The sequence below is a fragment of the Heteronotia binoei genome, chromosome 5, assembly GCF_032191835.1.
Source record: "Heteronotia binoei isolate CCM8104 ecotype False Entrance Well chromosome 5, APGP_CSIRO_Hbin_v1, whole genome shotgun sequence".
Classification (NCBI taxonomy): Eukaryota; Metazoa; Chordata; class Lepidosauria; order Squamata; family Gekkonidae; genus Heteronotia; species Heteronotia binoei.
In genome coordinates this window covers 29,038,790-29,060,924 of record NC_083227.1, presented here as the reverse complement: position 1 = coordinate 29,060,924, position 22,135 = coordinate 29,038,790, and the positions used below count along the sequence as shown (strand labels likewise).

The 22,135-nt window shown below is 46.3% G+C and overlaps 3 protein-coding genes across 3 annotated transcripts in view; 1 reads left to right on the top strand and 2 right to left on the bottom strand.

Moving 5' to 3' along the window:
• The window catches only part of LOC132571225 (zinc finger protein 709-like), a 1,224,940-nt gene that overhangs the window by 1,092,042 nt on the left and 110,763 nt on the right, over window positions 1-22,135 (top strand). The gene's annotated exons all lie outside the window — the stretch shown is intronic.
• The window catches only part of LOC132571257 (zinc finger protein 883-like), a 259,231-nt gene that overhangs the window by 176,527 nt on the left and 60,569 nt on the right, over window positions 1-22,135 (bottom strand). The window lies entirely within an intron of this gene.
• Window positions 3,733-22,135, bottom strand: part of LOC132570981 (uncharacterized) — a 52,858-nt gene continuing 34,455 nt past the window's right edge. Inside the window, exons 13-21 of the mRNA XM_060237616.1 lie at window positions 20,698-20,775; window positions 17,947-18,159; window positions 16,949-17,084; window positions 14,606-14,638; window positions 12,153-12,262; window positions 11,887-12,013; window positions 9,461-9,556; window positions 6,566-6,670; window positions 3,733-4,959 (exon numbers count right to left, since the gene is read on the bottom strand). Of these exons, the coding sequence (XP_060093599.1) occupies window positions 3,746-4,959; window positions 6,566-6,670; window positions 9,461-9,556; window positions 11,887-12,013; window positions 12,153-12,262; window positions 14,606-14,638; window positions 16,949-17,084; window positions 17,947-18,159; window positions 20,698-20,775 (2,112 nt within the window). The 3' untranslated portion in view covers window positions 3,733-3,745. The remainder of the gene's footprint in view (window positions 4,960-6,565; window positions 6,671-9,460; window positions 9,557-11,886; window positions 12,014-12,152; window positions 12,263-14,605; window positions 14,639-16,948; window positions 17,085-17,946; window positions 18,160-20,697; window positions 20,776-22,135) is intronic.

The window sequence follows — 22,135 nt, the reverse complement described above, 5'->3', positions numbered from 1 at the left end:
AAAGTTCTACATTTAGGTAGGAAAAACCCAATGCATCATTACAGTATGGAAGAGAATTGCTTTGGAAGTAGTATACGCGAAAAGGACCTAGGGGCCTTAGTGGACTGTGCACTGAACATGAGTCAACAGTGTGATGTGGTGGCTAAAAAGGTAAATACAATTTTAGGCTGTATCAACTGAAGTATAGCGTCCAGATCATGCAAAGTGATGGTATCGCTTTAGTCTGCTCTAGTGACCTAAAGTAATGTGCTCAGTTTTGGTCATCACAATTAAGGAAGGATTTGACAAGTTGCAGTGTGTCCAGAGGAGGGCAACGAAGGTGGTGGGGGGGTCTGGAGACCAAGTCCTATGAGGGAAGATTGAAGGAGCTGGATATGTTAAGCCTGGAGAGAAGAAAACTAAGAGGTAATATGATAATCATCTTCAAGTACTTGTCATATACAGGATGGTACAGAGATGGTTTCTGTTTCCCTAGAAGGGTGGAAACAGTGGGTTGAAATTAAATCAGGAGTTTTTGGCTAAGAACTTCCTGACAGTGGTTCCTCAGTGGAGCAGGCTTCCTTGGGAGGTAGTGGGCTCTCCTTTGGAGGATTTTAAACAGAGGCTGGATGGCCATCTGATAGCAATGCTGATTCTGTGAACATAAGAGAAGCCATGTTGGATCAGGCCAATAGCCATCCAGTCCAACACTCTGTGTCACACAATGGCCAAAAAAACCAGGTGCCATCAGGAGGCCCGGATACTAGAAGCTCTTCTACTGTTGCCCCCCCACCAAGCAGAGCATCACTGCCCCAGACAGAGAATTCCATCAATACGCTTTGGCTAATGGTCCTCTGCTTCATATGTTTATCCAATCCTCTCGTGAAGCTGGCTATGTTTGCAGCCACCACCTCCTGAGGCAGTGAATTCCATGTGTTAATCACCCTTTGGGTGAAGTACTTCCTCTTATCTTATCCTCTAACCCGACTGCTCAGCAATTTCATTGAGTGCCCACGAGTTCTTGGATTGTGAGAAAAGGAGAAAAGTTCTTCTTTCTCTACCTTCTCTATCCCGTGCATAATCTCGTAAACCTTAGGCAGATGTGGGGGGGGGGAGCAGAAAGGGCTGCATCAGTTCCTGTGGCCCCTTCTTCCATGCCCAGGGAAATGCTGATCATCACTTTGGGGTCAGGAAGCAATTTTTCTCCAGGCCAGTTGGCAGGGATCCTGGAGGGTTTTTTGGCATCTTTCGGGCATGGAGCAGGGGTCACTGGGTGTGTGAGGGGGAGATAGTTGTGAGTTTCCTGCATTGTGCAGGGGGTTGAACCAGATGACCCTGGAGGTTCCTTCCAACTCTATGGTCTATTTCCCACTCACCCTACGCCACTCTCATGTTCCTCTTCTCAGCGGGGCTTCCTTCCGATTTCACACTATCTGCCCCGTTGACTCTTTCGTGCAGCAGAGAAACTGGGACTGGTTTCCCACTCAGCTTACGCTGCTCTCACACTCTTCTCAGCAGGGCTTTCATCAATTTCACACTATCTGCCCCGGGGCTGTGACTAGCATCGGCTTTTTCGCACAGCAAACAAAACCTGCTTTTTAGAGGTTTCTGTTTGCTGCACGAAAAAGCCGACGCTAGCTGCAGCCCCGGGGCAGACAGTGTGAAATCGGAAGGAAGACCTGCTGAGAAGAGGGACGTTGTTGTAAGGTGAGCGTGAAATTGGTCTGTGATTCTATTTTTAATGCTGTCTAAGCCATTAAATGATGATCCAGCCATTAAAAGTGAAGCATTTAACCGTTTGTTTGACAACACTGAGGCCCAATTTTATTTCTTTTTGATCCGCATCTTTTAAATACCCAATTGCGTGACCAGAACAAAGTTCCTCTCTTCCAATAGAATTTAGGTGTCAATGTAAAAATCTCTAGAAGAATCTTCCTCTCCCCACCAACTCTACCATCCTAATTTGCAAGGATAGGCTGTGTGCCTTTATTCAAGTGAGTATTTAAATCAAAGTGAAAACTCTAAAGAGGTGGATAACTGACCCCACTCCCATGGTCTTAGACAAATGCAACAGACATTCTTCACCTTGCATGTAGTTTTTTTTTTAATGGCGGGGCGGGGAGCCCTTTGCTTTTCTATGGTGCTTGGAACAAGGAAGCTCCATTGGGGTTGTAAAATTCTGAAAGAAACATGTCTCGCTGTATCTCGCTGAGCCTGTAGGTAAATTTTATTGTGTTTGGATGAAGCAGGAGATCTGTTGCTAGATAGTATGGATCAGGGTTAAGTAGGCACATTACATGCATTCTGTTTCCCCCTTGTTCACAAGCGATCACGCAGCTTTGCCTGCTTGCACTTTTCATGTGTATGGTCCTCAGTGAGGAACTAGGCTTTTTTTCTGTGGGAATGGAGTTCCAGAACCTCTTTGTGGAAACAAAATTCTCAAAAAATGTTGAAAAGTCCATAAGGGGCACCCATGTGTTTCTCTTTTTGAGAGTTCCCAGAAAAAAAGCCCTGTCTTTTTATTATGATGCTCCCTGGTAGATTCTTTTTGGTAGGCTGCCAGAAAAACTTTTATCTCCCCGTCTCCTGATTATAGTAACATAACTGCATGTGGTAATAGAGAATCCTTTCCCCACCTGACGTGATGTCAGATCTTGGGATAAGGTATATCAGGTGGTTGGTTTACAAGCTATTGAAGGATGGCTTTTTCCAGCTCTACGCTTTATATTTTGAAATATAGCGTCTATCAGGATTAGGAGAAATTTCCAGTGCCAGCAAAAAATGTGTACATCTGTACTTGCAACTGAATGATTTAGAATGGCCAATGGCTGGGGCTGATGAGAGTTGTAGGCAAAAAACATCTGGAGAGCCACTGCTCCCTACCCCTGATTCTAGCACAAGGGTGGCCAAACTTGCTTAATGTAAGAGCCACTGGCAAAAAACCTCAGAGGTTTGAGAGCCACGAGACATGAATGTCAGATGTTTGAGAGCCACAAGTCAGGAAGGAAGGAAGGAAGGAAGGAAGGAAGGAAGGAAGGAAGGAAGGAAGGAAGGAAGGAAGGAAGGAAGGAAGGAAGGAAGGAAGGAAGGAAGGAAGGAAGGAAGGAAGGAAGGAAGGAAGGAAGGAAGGAAGGAAGGAAGGAAGGAAGGAAGGAAGGAAGGAGGGAGAGGACATTGGATTTATATTCTGCCCTCCACTCCGAATCTCACAGCGGCTCACAATCTCCTTTATCTTCCTCTCCCACAACAAACACCCTGTGAGGTTGGTAGGGCTGAGAGAGTTCTCCTGGAAGCTGCCCTTTTAAGGACCAAGCTCTGTGATAACTATGGCTGACCCAAGGCCATTCCAGCAGGTGCAAGTGGAGGAGTGAGGAATCAAACCCAGTTCTCCCAGATAAGAGTCCACACACTTAACCACTACACCAAACTGGCTCTCTGGAAAGAAGGAAGGAAGGAAGGAAAATAGATGGAGAGGGAGGTGGAGAGAAAACAACTTTAACTTTAAATGTATTCTCCAAGCTATCACCTGCCTTGGCTTGAATAAGTGATTTAAAGAGAGAAATGCCTTCTCCAGGTTGGTCAACGGGGTGGAGCGGGTTTTGAGAGCCACACAATATGAGTGAAAGAGCCACATGTGGCTCCCGAGCCACAGTTTGGCCACCCCTGATCTAGCAGAACCCTCTTCTGCATAGGTGCCATCAAAACAATAGTGTTCCCATCCACTTCAGTGGGGCCCATGCAAGAGAACTTTCTGTTCATTGGTGTTTCACTCCCATTCTATGTAGTTAATCTGATAATGAACAGGCTGAGAGTTCTGCTGAAGGGAAGTCCCCTCTGTTTGTATTGCTGCGGGATCGATAGTTTTGATGGTGTAATATCGCCCCCTGGCCATTTTGTCGAAGTGTTTCTCCTCTGCATACGGAGTCTCTTGGGAGATACAAGCAGAGGCCAAGTTGTACCGTTTCTCACACTCTTTGCACTGAGGCAGTTTACCTCCTGCCCATATTCTCTGAAGGCCGGAACGGACAGCGAAGCTTTTCCCACAGTCTGAGCAGGCACCCAGCTTCTCTTCCGAGTGGGTCAGCTGGTGCCTCACCAGGCTCGAGTTGGAAGGGAAGCTTTTCTCGCAGTCCGCGCACTTGTACGGCTTCTCTCCCGTGTGGATCCGCTCGTGCACTACGAGGCTGGAGGAGCGGCTGAACCCCCTGTCGCACACCAAACACTTGTACGGCTTCTCCGCCACGTGGATCCTCTGGTGCGTGATGAGCTGTGAGCTGAAGCTGAACCTTTTCCCACACTCGGCGCATTTGTATGGCTTCTCTTCCCGGTGGAGTTTCTCATGCGCCATCAGGCTGGGGACATGACTGTAGCTTTTCTCGCACGCCGAGCATTTGTACGGCTTCTCTCGCCGGTGGGTCCTCTCATGAACGAAGAGGGAGGACTTCTGATTGAAGCTTCTCTCACAGACCAGGCACTGGTAGGGCTTTTCCCCTGTGTGGATCCGCCGGTGCCTGCTGAGGCTGGAGCTCAAGCTGAAACTTTTCCCACAATCCGTGCAGCTGTACGGCTTCTCTCCCGTGTGGATTCTCTGGTGGGTGATGAGATTTGACCGCTTGCTGAAGCTTTTCCCACAATCTATACAGGTGTGTGGTTTCTCTCCTGTGTGGATTCTCTGGTGCCTCACCAGACTGGCTCGGTTATTAAAGTTTTTCCCACACAGAGAGCACATTGCCTGGGGCTCCTGTCCTGAACCTGCAGTACCCACAATCTTGCTCATAAAAATTATGGGCTCCTCCAGTCTCTCCACGATGGGGCTTGCCTCCAGTTTCTCTGATCCTAGCTGATTTTCAGGAGCTTCTTCCTTGTGGGATTGGGGTGCAGTTTCCTCAGCCCTCCTCAACAGTGCCCAGTGTGAGCCTACAAGCTCAAAATCCTCCAGCTGTAGATTCTCCTTGTTGCTGTCTCTTAACTGCTCAGTACCTTCAGGAATAAAGGAGAATTGTTTGAGTCACAAATAATCAATTTGTTTATTAAACCACTGATATCCCGCCTTGCCCTTTGCAGCTAAAGGTGGAATTTGTTCCATTAAAGTCACAAAACAGCCCCCCTTCCCCCGCAAATATACAGTCCATACCTAAACCCAGGGCTTTTTAAATAGCAGGAACGCCTTTGCATATTAGGCCACACACTCCTGATGTACCCAATCCTCTTGGAACGTACAGTAGGCCCTGTACTAAGAGCCCTGTAAGCTCTTGGAGGATTGGCTACATCAGGGGTGTGTGCCTAATATGCAAAGGAGTTCCTGCTACAAAAAAAGCCCTGACTAAACCTCTAAAATAGAGACCCGTGGCGCAGAGTGGTAAAGATGCAAGTACTGCAGTCCAAGCTCTGCTCATGACCTGAGTTCGATCCTGGTGGAAGCTGGGTTCAGGTAGCTGGCTCTAGGTTGACTCAGCCTTCCATCCTTCTGAGGTCGGTAAAATGAGTACCCAGCTTGCTGGGGGGAAGTGTAGATGACTGGGGAAGGCAATGGCAAACTGTCCCGTAAAAAAGTCTGCTGTGAAAACATCGTGATGCAACATCACCCCAGAGTCGGAAACAACTGGTGCTTGCACCTTTACCTCTGAAAACCTCTAAAATCCCACTGAAACTTTCCGTAGCACTAACTGTGATATCACTAAGCTTTTCTTGCTGAGTTTGCAAACTAGTCAAGTGTAGGGATGGGCATGATCTCAAACCATGAAGCAAAATTCATCACAAATTTTTGCCCCATTCACGGTTTATGAATGGATCTACCGTCATGACCTTCCATGAACTTCTGCAGGAGTTAGTGGTGGTTTGTGGCCAGAGTAGAAAGCAGGATTTAAAAGGATTCTGAGTCCCTTTAAACCCTAGCTTTCTGCTACCTGCCACTCAGCTATTTCATAAAGCTGTGTCATAGAGTCTGTAAACAAAAGCAGTAAAGCTCGTGACCAAATTATTCAAGTGAAATCAAATTGTTTCATTTGAAATTATGAAAATTTGTGATGTCTACTTATGTGTAAAAAACACAATACAATTAATTACAAGATACCATTCCAAACCATCCATACAAAACTTCATATAGCAAAAAATGTCCAAGAACTCAAATATAACAAATTCCTTCACTTGACAACGTACAGGGGCCCCAAGAGCTTGCTCCTGTGTGCCAGTCCAAATCCAATGATAAAAGTGAACGTGAAGCAAGATTTGAACTGGCACACCTGAGCCGGCATAGAATTTTTTTAAAAAAAGAATACAGTGCAAATTACACAACCTTTCTAAAAATCTCCCCCAAAGAGATGCACACCCATTTTCTCCTCAGTAAGCCGAGTCCTCAGGCAGAGGAAAGTGCACCGGAGAAGTTTATTCCAAAATTCGGGAAGGTCAACGCCTGGACGACAGTTTCGGGGGACTGGTATTCAAGCCTCCAGTGAAATTTCCCAGGCTAGGAAGTGTGTCTCTGGAGCAAAGGCCTGTATATGGAAAACTCAACTTTGTCACTCACAATTTGAAAAGACCACATGGCTTTTGCGAAGTCGGCCTGTGGTTCCAAGGGCCCTCTCACCTGTGGGCTCCCTGCCGCATTCCTTCAAAGCACACAGATCCTCAGCCATCAGTTCACCCCCGTGCTCCGGACAAGGCAAGATATCCAGCTTTGTTGTGACCAAAACTAAGAAAGAGGGGGATTAAGAAAGATAAACATATGTGCCTGTGCTGGCTGCAAATTTATTTGCTTATTTTATTTTATTCAATTTGCAGCCTGCTGTCCCCAAAACTGGCTCAGAGTGGGTGACATTTTATAAATATATAATTAAAAGCTTTCTAAAGGTAACATAAAAACAGAAAAATCAATATGGAAATTTCTGTAAAAAATCAAGATGGCGTAAAAATTCACACAAGGGATAGTGTGCAGAACAACTAAGAAGGGAAGAGGGGAGGGGAAACAGGAACCCCCAGAAGGAAACGTGGGGGAGGCCTATCGGCTAGGGGCCTGGTGCTGCCCTCAACTGTAGGCCTGGCAGAACAACTCTGTTTTACAGCCCCTGCGGAATTGTACCAGGTTTGAGACATACAACAGGACCTTCAAGCATTTATGTGCTGCTTTAGAACATTCAAAACTCTTCACATTCATCATCTTATCATCACCTTTATGACAACCCACTGAGGTAGCTCAGATTTATTATTCCCCCATATTGACAAAGAAATAAATTCCACAGGATGAGTCTAAGTATTGAGTCTGACTTGCCCCAAGTCCCACTTTTTCTGTGTCCATTTGTTCAGGGGTCTGGCCAGGAGGGTCCAGGTTTGCCGAAATCCCAGGGAAATTTACATGCAAGGTTTGCTTACAAGGAAATTACAATAAGCAATGATCAAGCTTACGGAAATAGAAGGCTAAGCTCCCAGCTGCTGGGTCTAGAACACACACTTGCACAAAGAAACTTAGTAGGATTGTCAAGTCCCTCCATTGCTGCAGCAGGGGACTCCTCTCACACGCACTTCGTCCATGTGGTGAAATTACATCATTCAGAAGAGATGTCATCACGCAGGGCATGTTGTGCCAGGGAACATTCTAGGATTCCATCGTGCAGGGCACATTGTGACAATGGGGCTCTTTGGGGGCAGGGATCCCCCAGCAGCCTGCTCCGTGCTGGTGGGTTGGGGCCCCCCAAGCCAAGGGATCCCCAGCCCCCAGTGGGAGCTTGGCAGCCCCAAAACTTAGCCAGACCTCAAGACGAGATGCATAACTAAAACTAAGCACCTTATACGCTAATTGCTGGCTATGAGTCAAAAAAGCATTAATTAGGCTATCTCAGATACTAGGATGAGCCAGGTCATCTGGCACCTGATTCTAGTAATGAGAGAAAACACATCAGGCTCCCTAGACAAGAGCTGCTAACAAGCCTGAGAGAGAAGAATATTCTCTTGAGCGTGACCTGGAGGCCATTCCCTCACAGAACTCAAGCAACTAAAGGTTAAATATCAGCTTGTAACAAAGATGGAGTTACGAAGGCTATACACCCATCCCTGTGTCCACCCCACATCCTGCCAAGCCCTGGGAGTTTTGGTGCTGAAATGTAAATCCCAGGTGTGAGGACCTAATTCAGACTGGAATGTGGGGATAAGGAGTTAAATCCTTTCCTCCCTATGCTGTTTTCAACACCTAAAACTGCTCAAAGGAGTCACTGTTTGCCAACTGGGTAAATTTATATGTACCACAACCTAGAGATAGGTTTTCTCCAGTGCAACTGTCATTGTGTCACCATTTCTGTGCCTAGGATGGAGTGTGTGGATGCTGTTCCCACTGTAAAAGCTACTGCAGATTTGCTGAGTTTACTACAAGCTACCATCAAGGCTTTTAATTCTAAGTAGGGATGCCAAGACTGAAAACAGATTCATTTAGTTAAGGACTGAAATTTATGTGTGAGGAGGTACAATCTGTACCCTGCCCTGGGATCTTCGAACTGAACATAAGAACACAACAGAAGCCACATTGGATCAGGTCAATTGCCCATCCAGCACAATGTCCTGTGTCACACAGTGGCCAAAACCCAAATGTCATCAAGAGATCCACCAGTGGGGTCAGAAGTCCAGATAGGGTTGCCAAGTCCAATTCAAGAAATATCTGGGGACTTTGGGGGTGGAGCCAGGAGACTTTGGGGGTGGGGCCAGGAGACATTGGGGGCGGAGCCAGGAACAAGGGTGTGACAAGCATAATTGAACTCCAAGGGAGTTCTGGCCATCACATTTAAAGGGACAGCACACCTTTTAAAATGTCTTCCTTCCATAGGAAATAATGAAGGATAGGGGCACCTTCTTTTGGGGCTCATAGAATTGGACCCCCTGGTCCAATCATTTTGAAACTTGGAGGGTACTTTGGGGAGAGGCACTAGATACTATACTGAAAATTTGGTGCCTCTACCTCAAAACACAGCTCCCTCAGAGCCCCCGAAACCTCCATCAATTCCCCATTATACCCTATGAGAATCGATCTCCACATAGGGAATAATGAAGTGCTCAGCAGACGTCTACCCCCCCTCATTTCTGGTGACCCTGAAGCAAGGGATTGGCCTCCCTACTCACGAGTTGCTGCCAGCTTTTTCCAAGTAACACAGACACACCATCCCAAGAGGAAGCCTTTCAATCGGAGACTGAAGCCTCCGGAGGTGGAAAGTCACATGGTCCTTTGGGGGCGGGGCTTCCCCCTGCTGGCCAGCTGACTGGGGGCAGGAAGGAGCCTGGGAAAGCAGAAGAACCCCCGCTGGGACCTGGGGATTGGCAAGCCTAAGTCCAGAAGCCCTTCCACTGTGGCTCCCAAGCACCAAGAATACAGAGTATCACGGCCCCGGACAGAGTGTTCCATTGTGGCTAAGAGGCACTGGATCCATGAGTGTTTTGGCTCTGCTTCCTGAATTATTTCCCACCCCACCCCTTGACCAAAACCAATGTTTTAGTGACTTACTTTCTGTGTTTTGCCTACAAGAGTGTAGGTCCTCTATCCATGGCTCACCCACTTGTTCCAGCTGAGAGATCACATCAGGTTTCATGATGGCCAAGACTGGTCAAGAGGAAAAGGAAAGGGAGTGAGTCATTGATGGCTGCCATCTTTGTTACATCATTCTATGGGCATCCAACTCTGCCTGCTTCTGAGTTTGAGGTGAAAGGCTCTCTCTCTCTTCTTTTGACTACAACCCGAATGTGAACTGGATCAACTTGAATAAATATAAGTTTTTACCTTTGGTGATATATTTCTTGGGAGATATATTTAAGACACTCCAAGTGTTGCTAGAAAAGACCCCACAGGATCCCAAGAGTACCTTAACAAACTGGGTGAGTAGACGACAATGTAGCATAGGAAGTTCAGTGCTGGTAAGTGAAATAAGATGCACACTGGGACAAAAAAATCCCAGGTTTGAGTATAGGTTAATGAGGGTCTGAACTTGCAGACACTGAGAGGGAAAAAGATCTTGGGGTCGTAATGGATAGCCCAATGAAAAGTGTCAACTTGGGGTGGTGCAGCAGTGAAAAAGGCAAACACTACGTTAGGGATTATGAGGAAGGAAAGGAAAGGTCCTCTGTGCAAGCACCAGTTGTTTCCGACTGGGGTGACATTGCTTTCACAACGTTTTCACGGCAGACTTTTTAAGGTTTGCCATTGCCTTTCCCAGTCTTTTACACTTTCCCCCCAGCAAGCTGGGTACTCATTTTACTGACCTCGGAAGGATGGAAGGTTGAGTCAACCTCGAGACGGCTACCTGAAAACCCAGCTACCGCCGGGGATCAAACTCAGGTCGGAAAAAAGAAGAAGAAATGCAGATGTATACCCCGCCCTTCTCTCTGAATCAGAGCGGCTTACAATCTCCTAGATTTTCTCCCCCCACAACAGACACCCTCTGCCAGAGCTATGGCTGACCCAAGGCCATTCCAGCAGGTGCAAGTGGAGGAGCGGGGAATCAAACCCAGTTCTCCCAGATAAGTCCATGCACTTAACCACTACACCAAACTGAGCAGAGCTTAGGACTGCAGTACTGCAGGTTTAACACTGTGCGCTGCAGGGTTCCTTATAAGGAAAGAGACTGAAAACAAATCAGCCAGTATCATAATGCCCCTGTATAAATCGATGGTGCAGTCTCATTTGGAGTACTGTGTGCAGTTCTGGTCGCCGCACCTCAAAAAGAATATTATAGCATTGGAGGAAGTCCAGAAAAGGGGAACTAGAATGATTAAAGGGCTGGAACACTTACCCTATGAAGAAAGGTTGAAACGCTTGGGACTCTTTAGCTTAGAGAAATGTCGACTGCGGGGTGACATGATAGAGGTTTACAAGATAATGCATGGGATGGAGAAAGTAGAGAAAGAAGTCCTTTTCTCCCTTTCTCACAATACAAGAACTCATGGGCATTCGATGAAATTGCTGAGCAGACAGGTTAAAATGGATAAAAGGAAGTACTTCTTCACCCAAAGGGTGATTAACATGTGGAATTCACTGCCACAGGAGGTGGTGGCGGCCACAAGTATAGCCACCTTCAAGAGGGGTTTAGATAAAAATATGGAGCAGAGATCCATCAGTGGCTATTAGCCACAGTGTGTGTGTGTGTGTATATATATAAAAATTTTGCCACTGTGTGACACAGAGTGTTGGACTGGATGGGCCATTGGCCTGATCTAACATGGTTTCTCTTATCCTAATGCCCCTGTGTAAAGCTATGGTGTGGCCTTATTTGCAATACTGCATACAGTTCTGGTCACTGTATTTCAAAAAAGGACACTGCAGAGCTGGAAAAGGTACAGAGGAGGGCAATCAAGAGAAAAAGAGGGTTGGAGCACTCTCCCTGTGAGGAAAGTCTGAAAGTCTGGGACTTTTCAGTTTACAAAAGAAACAAGAAAGGGAGGGCATGAGGGAGGTTTATAAAATTTTTATAATCTTATAAATTAAGGGTGGAGAGAATTGACCAAGAGAACCTTATCTCCCTGTCCCAAAAGACTAAAACTTGAGGGAATCCAATGAAGCTGACAGGTATGAGGTTCAGATGGAAATACAAAAGGAAATACTGGTTTACACAGAGAATGATCTAATATTCTCTGCCAGAGGATGTTGTGATGGCCACAGAAATAAACAGCTTGAAAAGTGGATTAGATAGGTTCATGGAGGACAAGTCTATCAATGGCTACTAGCCACGGTGACTAAGGGGAACCTCCTCATTCAGAGGCAGAATCCTCTGATTCTCAGAGCCAGGTAGCAACAGTTTCTATGCCCTGTTGTTGGCCATCCAGAGGAACCGGTTGGCCACTGTGTGAGACAGAATGCTGAACTAGAGAGACCATTTGTCTGATCCAGCCGGGCTCTTATGTTCTAATGACTGAATGCCAAAAAGGAGAAGTCCATACCCAGTGAGGTCATACTCTCGTAGTTCTCCTGCATGACATCCCTGTAGAGAGCTCGCTGAGGGGGTTCAAGGAGGGCCCACTCCCCATCTGAGAAATTCACAGCTACGTCCTCAAACCTCAGCAGGCCCTGAAAATATAGCAGCCTCAGTCAATCTGTGCTGCAGAAGAGCTACTGACTCTTGAGTCAGTGACTGTTTTAAAAAGGTGTGGTGTTGAGGGACCAGCTATCATCTCCCAGCCGCTCACCCAATAGCATCTTTCCTTACCTGAACCAGTTCTGCTGCATTGGTTTCTATTCCAGGCTGTTTAGGGCTGGACATTCTCAAACAAAGTGGGGATTGTGCTCTGGAGTCTGACATGGGAAGAAACCGAAAAACTGCAAGAAAAAGAAGTCTCATTCGAGCTGATCTGCTTCCTTCTGTCCATTTGCAGGCTAGTAGCAACAAGAATGTCGCTACCAGCTTCTTAAAGCAAATAGACTCTGACCAGACTATGACAAGAGTCATTGAAAAACCTGTCTTGTAGCAAGAATGAAAATATTATTTTTTTTCTTAGATTGAGGAAAGCTGTAGCAAATAACCTTTTAAGAGGGGATAAGCAACCCACTGGTTTGATTTAGAGTAAAGTCAGGTACATGGTTTTAATCAGGGGTCATTTAGTAGAAAAAGAGGTGCCAGAGTTCATTAAAGATAAAGGTAGTCCCCAGTGCAAGCACCAGTCATTTCTGACTTTGGGGTGACGTTGCTTTCACGTTTTCACGGCAGACCTTTTCACAGGGTGGTTTGCTATTGCCTTCCCCAGTCATCTACACTTTCCCCCCAGCAAGCTGGGTACTCATTTTACCGACCTCGGAAGGATGGAAGGCTGAGTCGACCTGGAGCTGGCTACCTGAACCCAGCTTCCACTGGGATCGAACTCAGGTCGTGAGCAGAGGGATCTGACTGCAGTACTGCAGCTTTACCACTCTGTGCCACGGGGCTCTTCAGAGCACAACTTATTTGCATCTGCCACACACCCCTGACATCTCCAGAAGGTGTACTAAATTATATCAGCTCAGCATCTACTTTAAATGCTTCCTGAATTATAATTGCCATAATAAAACCTTACTCCCACTACACTTTTTAAATGACTTTCTCCTATATGGCCAGAGTGGCATGATTATTTCCATCTGTCTGCTTTATAGGTTTTGGTTCTTTTTCCATTTTTTGTGGGGAGAAATATTAGAAAGTTTATCAAATCTTAAGAGTTCAGCTAAATTCTAACAGGTTTGAACAATGGAGCCCAGAAGCAAGTATTTGGGGGGGGGGGAGGGGTAAGAAAGAAAGTACAATGAAATTCAGAGGTTCTGGAGCTCTGCTTCTGTGAGCTCCTGCCCAAAATGAGGCCTGGTTTTAAGGACAAATCTTAACGGCATAATAACCAAACATCCCAATAGGGTTACGGGCATGCTTCCGCTAAGCAACTCTGCTATATTAACTTGATATTCCAGTATTTTTCCCCCATGGAGGGGGAACTCAACATTCAAGCATTTCAGGGTACATGCAGCCCCCAATGGGGCAGATAATGTTCCCCAGTGTTGTTATGGATCAGGAACACAGCGCACGAGGAAAGCTGGAGCCCCCTCCTCCCTGGGTGCCAATCTGAATCAGGCCCTGCAGCCCTTCTAAAACCAGGTTCAGATCTCCATTCTGCCATGGAAGCTGCTGGATGACCATGACTAACCTATCTCACAGGGTTCTTGTGATAAGATGGAGGAGAGGACAACATTATAACCTCTGTGGGTTTCCATAGGTGAGGAAGGAAGGAAGGACTATCATATGTTGAATTGCTAACTTGTAAACAAAGATTCAAAGAGCCCCGTGGTAAAGCTGCAGTACTGCAGTCTGAGCTCCCTGTTCACAACCTGAGTTCGATCCCAGCAGAAGCTGGGTTCAAGTAGCCAGCTCCAGGTTGACTCAGCCTTCCACCCTTCCGAGGTCAGTAAAATGAGTACCCAGCTTGCTGGGGAGAAAGTGTAGATGACTGGGGAAGGCAATGGCAAACCACCCCGTAAAAAGTCTTCCGTGAAAACGTTGTGAAAGCAACATCACCCCAGAGTCGGAAACGACTGGTGCTTGCACAGGGGACTACCTTTACTTAAAAAAAAAAAAACCCAAAAGATTCACATTTTATCATTTAAATATTTTTCTCTTGAGAATTGTTAATTTTACTTTTTTGGAAAGTTTTGAGCAAGATTCCTGGTTTTTCCTAAAAGGTAATCTAATTGTTGTTCAGAATTAAAAAAGTATAGCATTAGATCATAGAACCTGGAGGGAGGATTATGTAATATTTTGCATAACAAAAGGGAGACCCAGGGGTCCATTGGGATACAGTAATACAAATGGTCAAAGATGAGTTTTGCAAGCATTTTACCAAATGGACACACATGAACACATGAAGCTGCCTTATACTGAATCAGGCCCTTGGTCTATCAAAGTCAACATTGTCTACTCAAACTAGCAGTGGCTCTCCAAGGTCTCAGGCTGAGGTCTTTCACATCATCTCCTACCCAATCCTTTTAAGTCGAGATGACAAGAATTGAACCTTCCGTATGCAAAGCAGTGAGCCACAGCCTCTCACATAGCTTAACTAAACACATAACACACACATGCATACCTGGACAGTATACATCCCCTCACATAGCAGATCTCTTTGGTCCTTAAAGAACCCCAAGACATACCTGGAAGGTTCTCCAGTTCCAGTCGCAGTGACTCTGAAAAAAAAAAGAAGTTAGCATAAAATGAGAGAGAATCTGGGACTTTGAAAGGCACATGGCATTTCGTAACAAAACCCTTGTCCTACAGTCAGCACCTCTCTCAAAGAGCAAACTGGATCAGCTGGAACTAGTAGTTCATGATCAGATCTACCCCTTCTAGAGATATTTAAGGCCGTTTATGGCCAGGGGCCTGCATATCTTCGGGACCGCCTCTCCTCATATGAACCCCCCCAGGCTCTGATGTCTGCTGCTCAACATCTTCTCGTAGTCCCTGGTCTTAAAGATGCCCAGCTGGCTTCAATGAGGGCCAGGGCCTTTTCGGTCTGCATCCCTACCTGGTGGAATGAGCTCCCACTGGAAATCCAGGCCCTGCGGGACTTAACAAGGTTTCGCAGGGCCTGTAAGACAAGAGCTCTTCTGCCAGGCTTTTAATTAATCCAGCGGGCATCCTCTGAAAGTCATCATTTCCCCCAGCATTTCACCATTCTGGTGTTATGTTATGCTACTAGCCCTCAGCCGCATGCTGTTTACTGCCTATGTCTGTAAGATTGTTTACTGTGCTGCTCCAGTTCTGAAATGTCTGTTTTATGGTATTGTTTTAACTCTGTTGTTTTATTGTTGTGAGTCGCCCTGAGCCTGCTTGTGGGATAGGGTGGGGTATAAATTTAAAAATTAAATTACATTTATTTATAGCATGCAGAAACATAGAGCTAGAAGGGATCCCGAGGTTCATTTTAGTTACAATCCCAGGAGATCTCCAGGTCCCACCTGGAGGAGAACAACCCTATATGGAACAGTGTTGTGAAGAGAGAGAAAAGAAATCACCAGAAGGGAGGGGACAATTAAAAACATTTTGGTCCAATGTCCAAAGCTCAACACGTTTGTTTGTTTTTAAAGGTAAAGGTAAGTCCCCTGTGCAAGCACCAGTCATTTCGACTCTGGGGTGACGTTGCTTTCACGTTTTCACGGCAGACTTTTTAATGGGGTGGTTTGCCATTGCCTTCCCCAGTCATCTACACTTCCCCCCCCCCAGCAAGGTGGGTGCTCATTTTACCGACCTCGGAAGGATGGAAGGCTGAGTCAACCTCGAGCCGGCTACCTGAACCCAGCTTCCGCCAGGATCGAACTCAGGTCATGAGCAGAGCTTAGGACTGCAGTACCACAGCTTTACCACTCTGTGCCAACAAGTTTGTTTTGCTGTTGTTGTTCAGTCACACAGTCAAGTCCAACTCTTTGCAGCTCCATGGACCAAGTCGCGCCATGCCCTCCTGTCATCCACCATCCTCCAAAGTCTGCTCAAATTCATGTTCGTTACATCAGTAACGCTGTCCAGCCATCTCATCTTTTGTCGTCCCCTTCTTTTGCCTTTTATCTTTCCCAGCATCAGGGTCTTCTCCAGCGAGTGCCCCCTTCTCATTTGGTGGCCAAAGTATTTGAGCTTCAGCTTCTGACCTTCCAGGGAACAGTCTGGGTTGATTTCCCTTAGGACTGACTGATTGGATCTTCTTGCAGTCCAAGGGACTCTCAAGAGTCTTCTCCAGCACCATAGCTCAAAAGCATCTATGCTTCTGCGCTGCAAATCTCTGTGCAGAGGGATTCTGCAATGGAGATGCAGCAAGTCAAATGGCTCCACCCCAATGCTGTTCCACCCTGCCTATGCAATGGAGGGTATTCGTAGGAAAGGCTGAGAAATAGAACTCAGAAGAAGAATTGGTTTTTATACCCTGCTTTTCTCTACCCGAAGGAGTCTCAAAGCAGCTTACAATCTCCTTCCCTTCCTCTCTCAACAAGAGGCACATTGTGAGGTTGGAGGGGCTGAGAGAATTCTGATAGAACTGTGACTGACCCAAGGTCATTCAGCAGGCTTCATGTGGAGGAGTGGGAGAATCAAACCTGGTTCTCTAGAGCAGAGTCCATCGCTCTTAACCACTACACTGCCACAGGAGGTGGTGGCGGCTACAAGTACAGGCAGCTTCAAGAGGGGATTGGATCAACATATGGAGCAGAGGTCCATCAGTGGCTATTAGCCACAGTGTATTGTTGGAACTTTCTGTCTGGGGCAAGTGATGCTCTGTATTCTTGGTGCTTGGGGGGCACGGGAGGGCTTCTAGTGTCCTGGCCCCACTGATGGACCTCCTGATGGCACCTGGGTTTTTTGGCCACTATGTGACACAGAGTGTTAGACTGGATGGGCCATTGGCCTGATCCAACATGGCCTCTCTTATGTTCTTACAACCGCTTAGCTGAAGGGTGGGTTCACAGGGGCTTTCCTTCCCAAGTCTGAGAATCTAGTGGAGTCTGACTCACCTTTGAAACTGCTCAGCACCCCCTCCAAGATGGCTCTTCGTTCAGAGAAATAGCTAAGCTTCAGCTCCAATTCTAGGAAGTCGTCATCCCTCTTTGGAGGTTCAACTTCTTCCTTGCTTTTGGGACTAGAAGAAGACTGGGGGGGAAATTCATTCATTCATTCATGCATTTATTTATTTATTAGATTTACAACATTAAAACTAACAAGGTAAAAACATCACACATGAAGCTGCCTTATACTCAGCATGAACTCATTTGCATATTAGGCCATACCCCTGACATCACCATTGTTTCACACTGGGCTTTTTTGAAGGGAAAGTCCACCAAGAACTCATTTGCATATTAGGCCACACCCCCTGACACCAAGCCAGTGGGAGCTGCATTCGTGCAGGGAAAAAAAGCCCTGCTCATACTGAATCAAAATTGGTCCATCAAGGTCAGTATTGTCTACTCAGACTGGCAGCTGCTCTCCGGGTCTCAGGCAGAGGTCTTCCACATCACCTTCCACCTGGTACTTCTAATTGGAGATGCTGAGGAGAGAACCTGGTCCCTTCTGCATGCCAAGCGGAAGCTCTACCACTGAGCCACAGCCCCCTCCCAACATAAAAAACAACAGATATAAAAATATCAACAGTAAAATAAGAAAATATATGGTTATCATCGTACCACTATTAAAACAGCCCAAACATGCGGTTACCCTCCAAAGACCAACCTAAACCATTTCAGCTTTTGCATGCCCTGTGGAAACCAAACAAGTCTGGCAGGGCATGGGTGTTCTCTGAGAATGCATTCCACAGAGCAGGGGCTACAACTCAGAAGGCCCATCCCCTGGTAACAGCTAACTGAGCAATTCTGGGGCCCAGCACCTGCAAGAGGCCCCTAGATGGTGACCAATGGGAGCATTATTTGTCTATGTGTAAAAAAGAAAGGATTGAAGAAGAGCCCAGCGAAAGGAGACAGGCTCCCTGAACTTCTGCATAGGACCAGCTAGTTCTCACCTCCGGGAACTGAAGTGGTGCCTTCTCTCCTTCCCTCTGGCAGAGCAGGGGAGTTTCCACGGAGACTGTGGACAAGGTTGTCTCAATTTCCTTGACAACATCTCCTGCTAAGCCTTCCAGCCACCTCAAGAGAAGCTGCTTCTGTTCCTCCAGGAACCCACAGAGTGTTTTCCATTCCTGGATGATTTTTTGCATCTCGGCTTCTGTCTGCTTCTGCAATCAAAAGGGATATCAGAAAGTGGCTTACATTCAAATCCTATGACTGCTATGCACAGATAAAGTTTATCTATGTACCTGATTGCCAAAGAGTGGTCCTATGCATGCAGACAGGCAAATCTACACAACAGCAGCCAACAACAGCTGTGATGACCCAGAAGAACCACCCCCCAGTTCTGCAGAGAAGTCTTTGTTTTTTTTATTATTATTAATAATAATAATAATAATCGTCATTTATGCCCATTCCTCCATGGGGGCTCAGGGCAGAGTGCATCAATGAATCACAATAAATTACAATAAAATCACAATAAAACCAGTTACAATAGCGAGTTAGTAGTAGAGCAGGATGGTCCAACAGAGTGATACAGTAGTGTGGTAGCATAGTGTGATATCGCAGGGGAGGCCAACTGATCTAACAAGTAGATGCCCTAACAAGTTTACTAGAGCCAGTTTGGTGTAGTGGTTAAGTGTGCGGACTCTTATCTGGGAGAAACGGGTTTGATTCCCCACTCCTCCACTTGCACCTGCTGGCATGGCCTTGGGTCAGCCATAGCTCTGGCAGAGATTGTCCTTGAAAGGGCAGCTGCTGTGAGAGTCCTCTCAGCCCCACCCACCTCACAGGGTGTCTGTTGTGGGGGAGGAAGGTAAAGGAGATTGTGAGCCGCTCTGAGACTCTTTAGAGTGGAGGGCGGGATATAAATCCAATATCTTCTTCTTCTTCTTCTAGAATTTAGGGTTGTCAGGTCTGTGCTGGAAAATACCTGGAGACTTTGGGGGTGGAGTTGGGAGAGGGTGGGGTTTGGGAAGGGGAGAGGAGAGGAGAGGAGAGGAGAGGAGAGGAGAGGAGAGGAGAGGAGAGGAGAGGAGAGGAGAGGAGAGGAGAGGAGAGGAGAGGAGAGGAGAGGAGGGGCCTCAGCACAATGCCCTGGAGTCCATCCTTCAAAGCAGTCATTTTCTCCAGGGGAGATGATCTCTGTCAGCTGGGAATCAGTTGGAAAAGTGGAAAATCTCCAGGCCCCACCTGGAGGCTGGCAACCCTACTAGAATTAATAGTGACACATGTTCATGTTTAAAATACTTCCGACACTTGTACAGATGTACCTTATTAGGGCTGCCAACCTGGAGATCTTGCAGAATTAAAATTGATCTCTAGATTGGGTTGCCAAGTCCCTTGCAGCCTCAAGCAAGTAAGAAGGGTACCATAGAGTTTTCCCTCCCAGATTGCTAGAGCGTCCAGAAAAACCATAGAGTTTTCCCAGAAGCTCCTAGAGCGGCTGGAGCGCAACATCACCAGCATGATGACTTCACTGCGTGTGACATCATCATGCCAGCAACATCGGGGGAGGATCCCCCCCCTGCTGGCCCAATGTGGGCCAGCGAGTTGGGAACCTCCAGGGCGGGGGAAACCCTGCCCAGCCTGGGAGCTTGACAGCCCTACCTCTAGATGACAGGAGATTAGTTCCCCTTCAGAAAATGGCTGCTTTGGAGGATGATCTCTATGGCATTATAAACTGTTCAGGTCCATCACCTTCCCAAACCCTGCTTTCCCCAGGCTCTACCCCAAAATCTCTAGGAATTTCCCAACTTAGATCTGGCAACCCTTCTTAAGACAGAACTTATTGCAGTGTTTCTTTCTCCTCTGGGACTTCACCCCCTCTCCCAATATACCTTCTTTCCTCTAGGGTTGCCAGGTCCAATTCAAGAAATATCCGGGGACTTTGGGGGTGGAGCCAGGGACAATTGTAGGGACAATTGGCAACCTGCGCAGCATGAGAACGCAATGGCTGTTTGTACTCTGCAGAATGTTTGAGTTTTGTGCCTCTTGTAAAATTGTGAATGTATTTTGAAGCTTGTAAAAGCCTTCGGTGAAACATGGCAAAACGCACCTCCCTGTTGCGTTCTCGTGTTGGGCTGCCAATTGTCTCTGCATTGGCACGTAGTGAAAGAAATCTCTGGCGCATTGGACTCTCCATTCACGGCTTTGCCAACTTCTTTCCCGGATCCCCACCGTAAAGACTATCCTGGATCTCCATCGCAAAGACTATGAACGTCTATTATGAATTGAAAGGACATTGGGTTTCCGGCTGATTTTTTGCACTTTTGCTTGAATTGTTTGATAAACTTTATATTTTCATAATTGAGGCTGGTTTTTCGTGGATGCCTCAGGGCTTGTTTTTCCTTCCCCAACCTGGAGATTGGCAGTCCAACTCTCCCCCCACCCAAATTTTCAGGCATTTGTCCACCTTTAAATAAACAGCATACCTTTAAAAATTATTTGTCACAACTTTTTTTTTTTAAAGAAAAGGGGAAATCCCATTTAGAAAAAAATACAAAACTACTCCAAAGACAAGAAAAAGGTTAACACAAGAATTAGCCAATCAGTGCTGAGCTCAGCTGTGTTCTGCTAAGAAATGGCAAAAGTGTTTACTGTTTCCCCTTCAAGTTCACACTCACAAGGGAAACCACACACAGGATGTGGACTTCACACATTTATATTTGCACACGGAGTGCTAAAAAACACTATGTTTTACCAACCAGAAGTTCTTCCTTTCTTCCTTGTTCTTTATCAGCTTCTTTTCTTGGTCCTCTTGGATAAGACAGGTACCTTCTTACCTGCAAAGAATAGAAACCAGCATAATTGCCTGGCAGATAAGGAAGCAGCCATGGAGAAAGCTTTTGAACCTGTTGAAATCTGTTTAATTTCTGTCTAAAGGCAAAGGATTTCTTGCTGGACAAAAAGCTGATTTCTCTTGCCATGTTAAGGTTTGCCAAAATAATGACTGGCAACTGACAGGAGACTGGGAAGGGGAGGTATGGGGGTACCATCATGCTGACAGCATATAATGCCCTTTCCAGGCCAACCAGGAAGTGATGTCACATCACTTTAAGAGCAGCACGATGTCACTTCCAGGTTTAGGGCTGGCCCTGTGCTCACAAATGACCATGATGGTGATTTTTCTATATTTCCCTCCTGATGGGCTTCGGAATGGTGGTGAATAGGGTTGCCAAGTCTAACTCAACTTATCTGGGAACTTTGGGGGTGGAGCCAAGAGCAAGGGTGTGACCAGCACAATTGAACTCTGAAGTGAGTTCTGGCAATCACATTTAAAGAGGCTGCATGCCTTCCCTCCATTTGGAAATAATGAAGGATAGGGATGGCTTCTTTGGGAGCTCACAGAATTGGACCCCCTGGTCCAATCTTTTTTAACCTTGGGAGGTGTTTTGAGGAGAGTCACCGGATGCTATGCTGAAAATTTGGTGCCTCTACCTCTAAAAACAGCCCCCAGAGCCCCAGATACTCACAGATCAATTCTCCATTATACCTTGGCTTATGGGAATAGGTCTCTATAGGGAATAATGGAGTGCCCAGCAGACATTCCCCCCCACACACACACACACACTTTCTGATAACCCTGAAGCAGGGGAAGGGCCTCCAATCCAGGGGATCAACTGCCCACACATGGGGAACCCTAGTGGTGGGAGTTATATTAGGCTTGCCAGCTTCCAGGTGGGCAGCGAAACTATAGGATCTTAGCATACAGCTATGTAAATTAAAAAACCGCTAAGAGACTCCATAAATTTTAAACAACAATAAACAGTATAATGTAGAGGCCAGTGGTGTTCTGACAAAGCTTGCACATAGAACTTCAAATAGACAAGAGCATGTAGCAAAAAGACATTCACAGAAGACAGTTCAAAAACAGTCTTTCCACAGAGTAACAATAGACCTGGAAATCTAACAGACATGTTCTGAACCTTGTTGGTCTCCTGTGAATGTATTGTAAAGATTGGGTTCCAGTGATAAATAAGTCTCTAAACTGAAGAAAGACGGATGAAATGTCTTGATATCTAGAAAAGACGTCTTTGGAAGGGCTTCTAGTTCCGCAAATACTGGAATATTGTTACTTTTTGCTACATGCTCTTGTCTATTTGAAGTTCTACATGCAAGCTTTATCAGAACACCACTGACCTC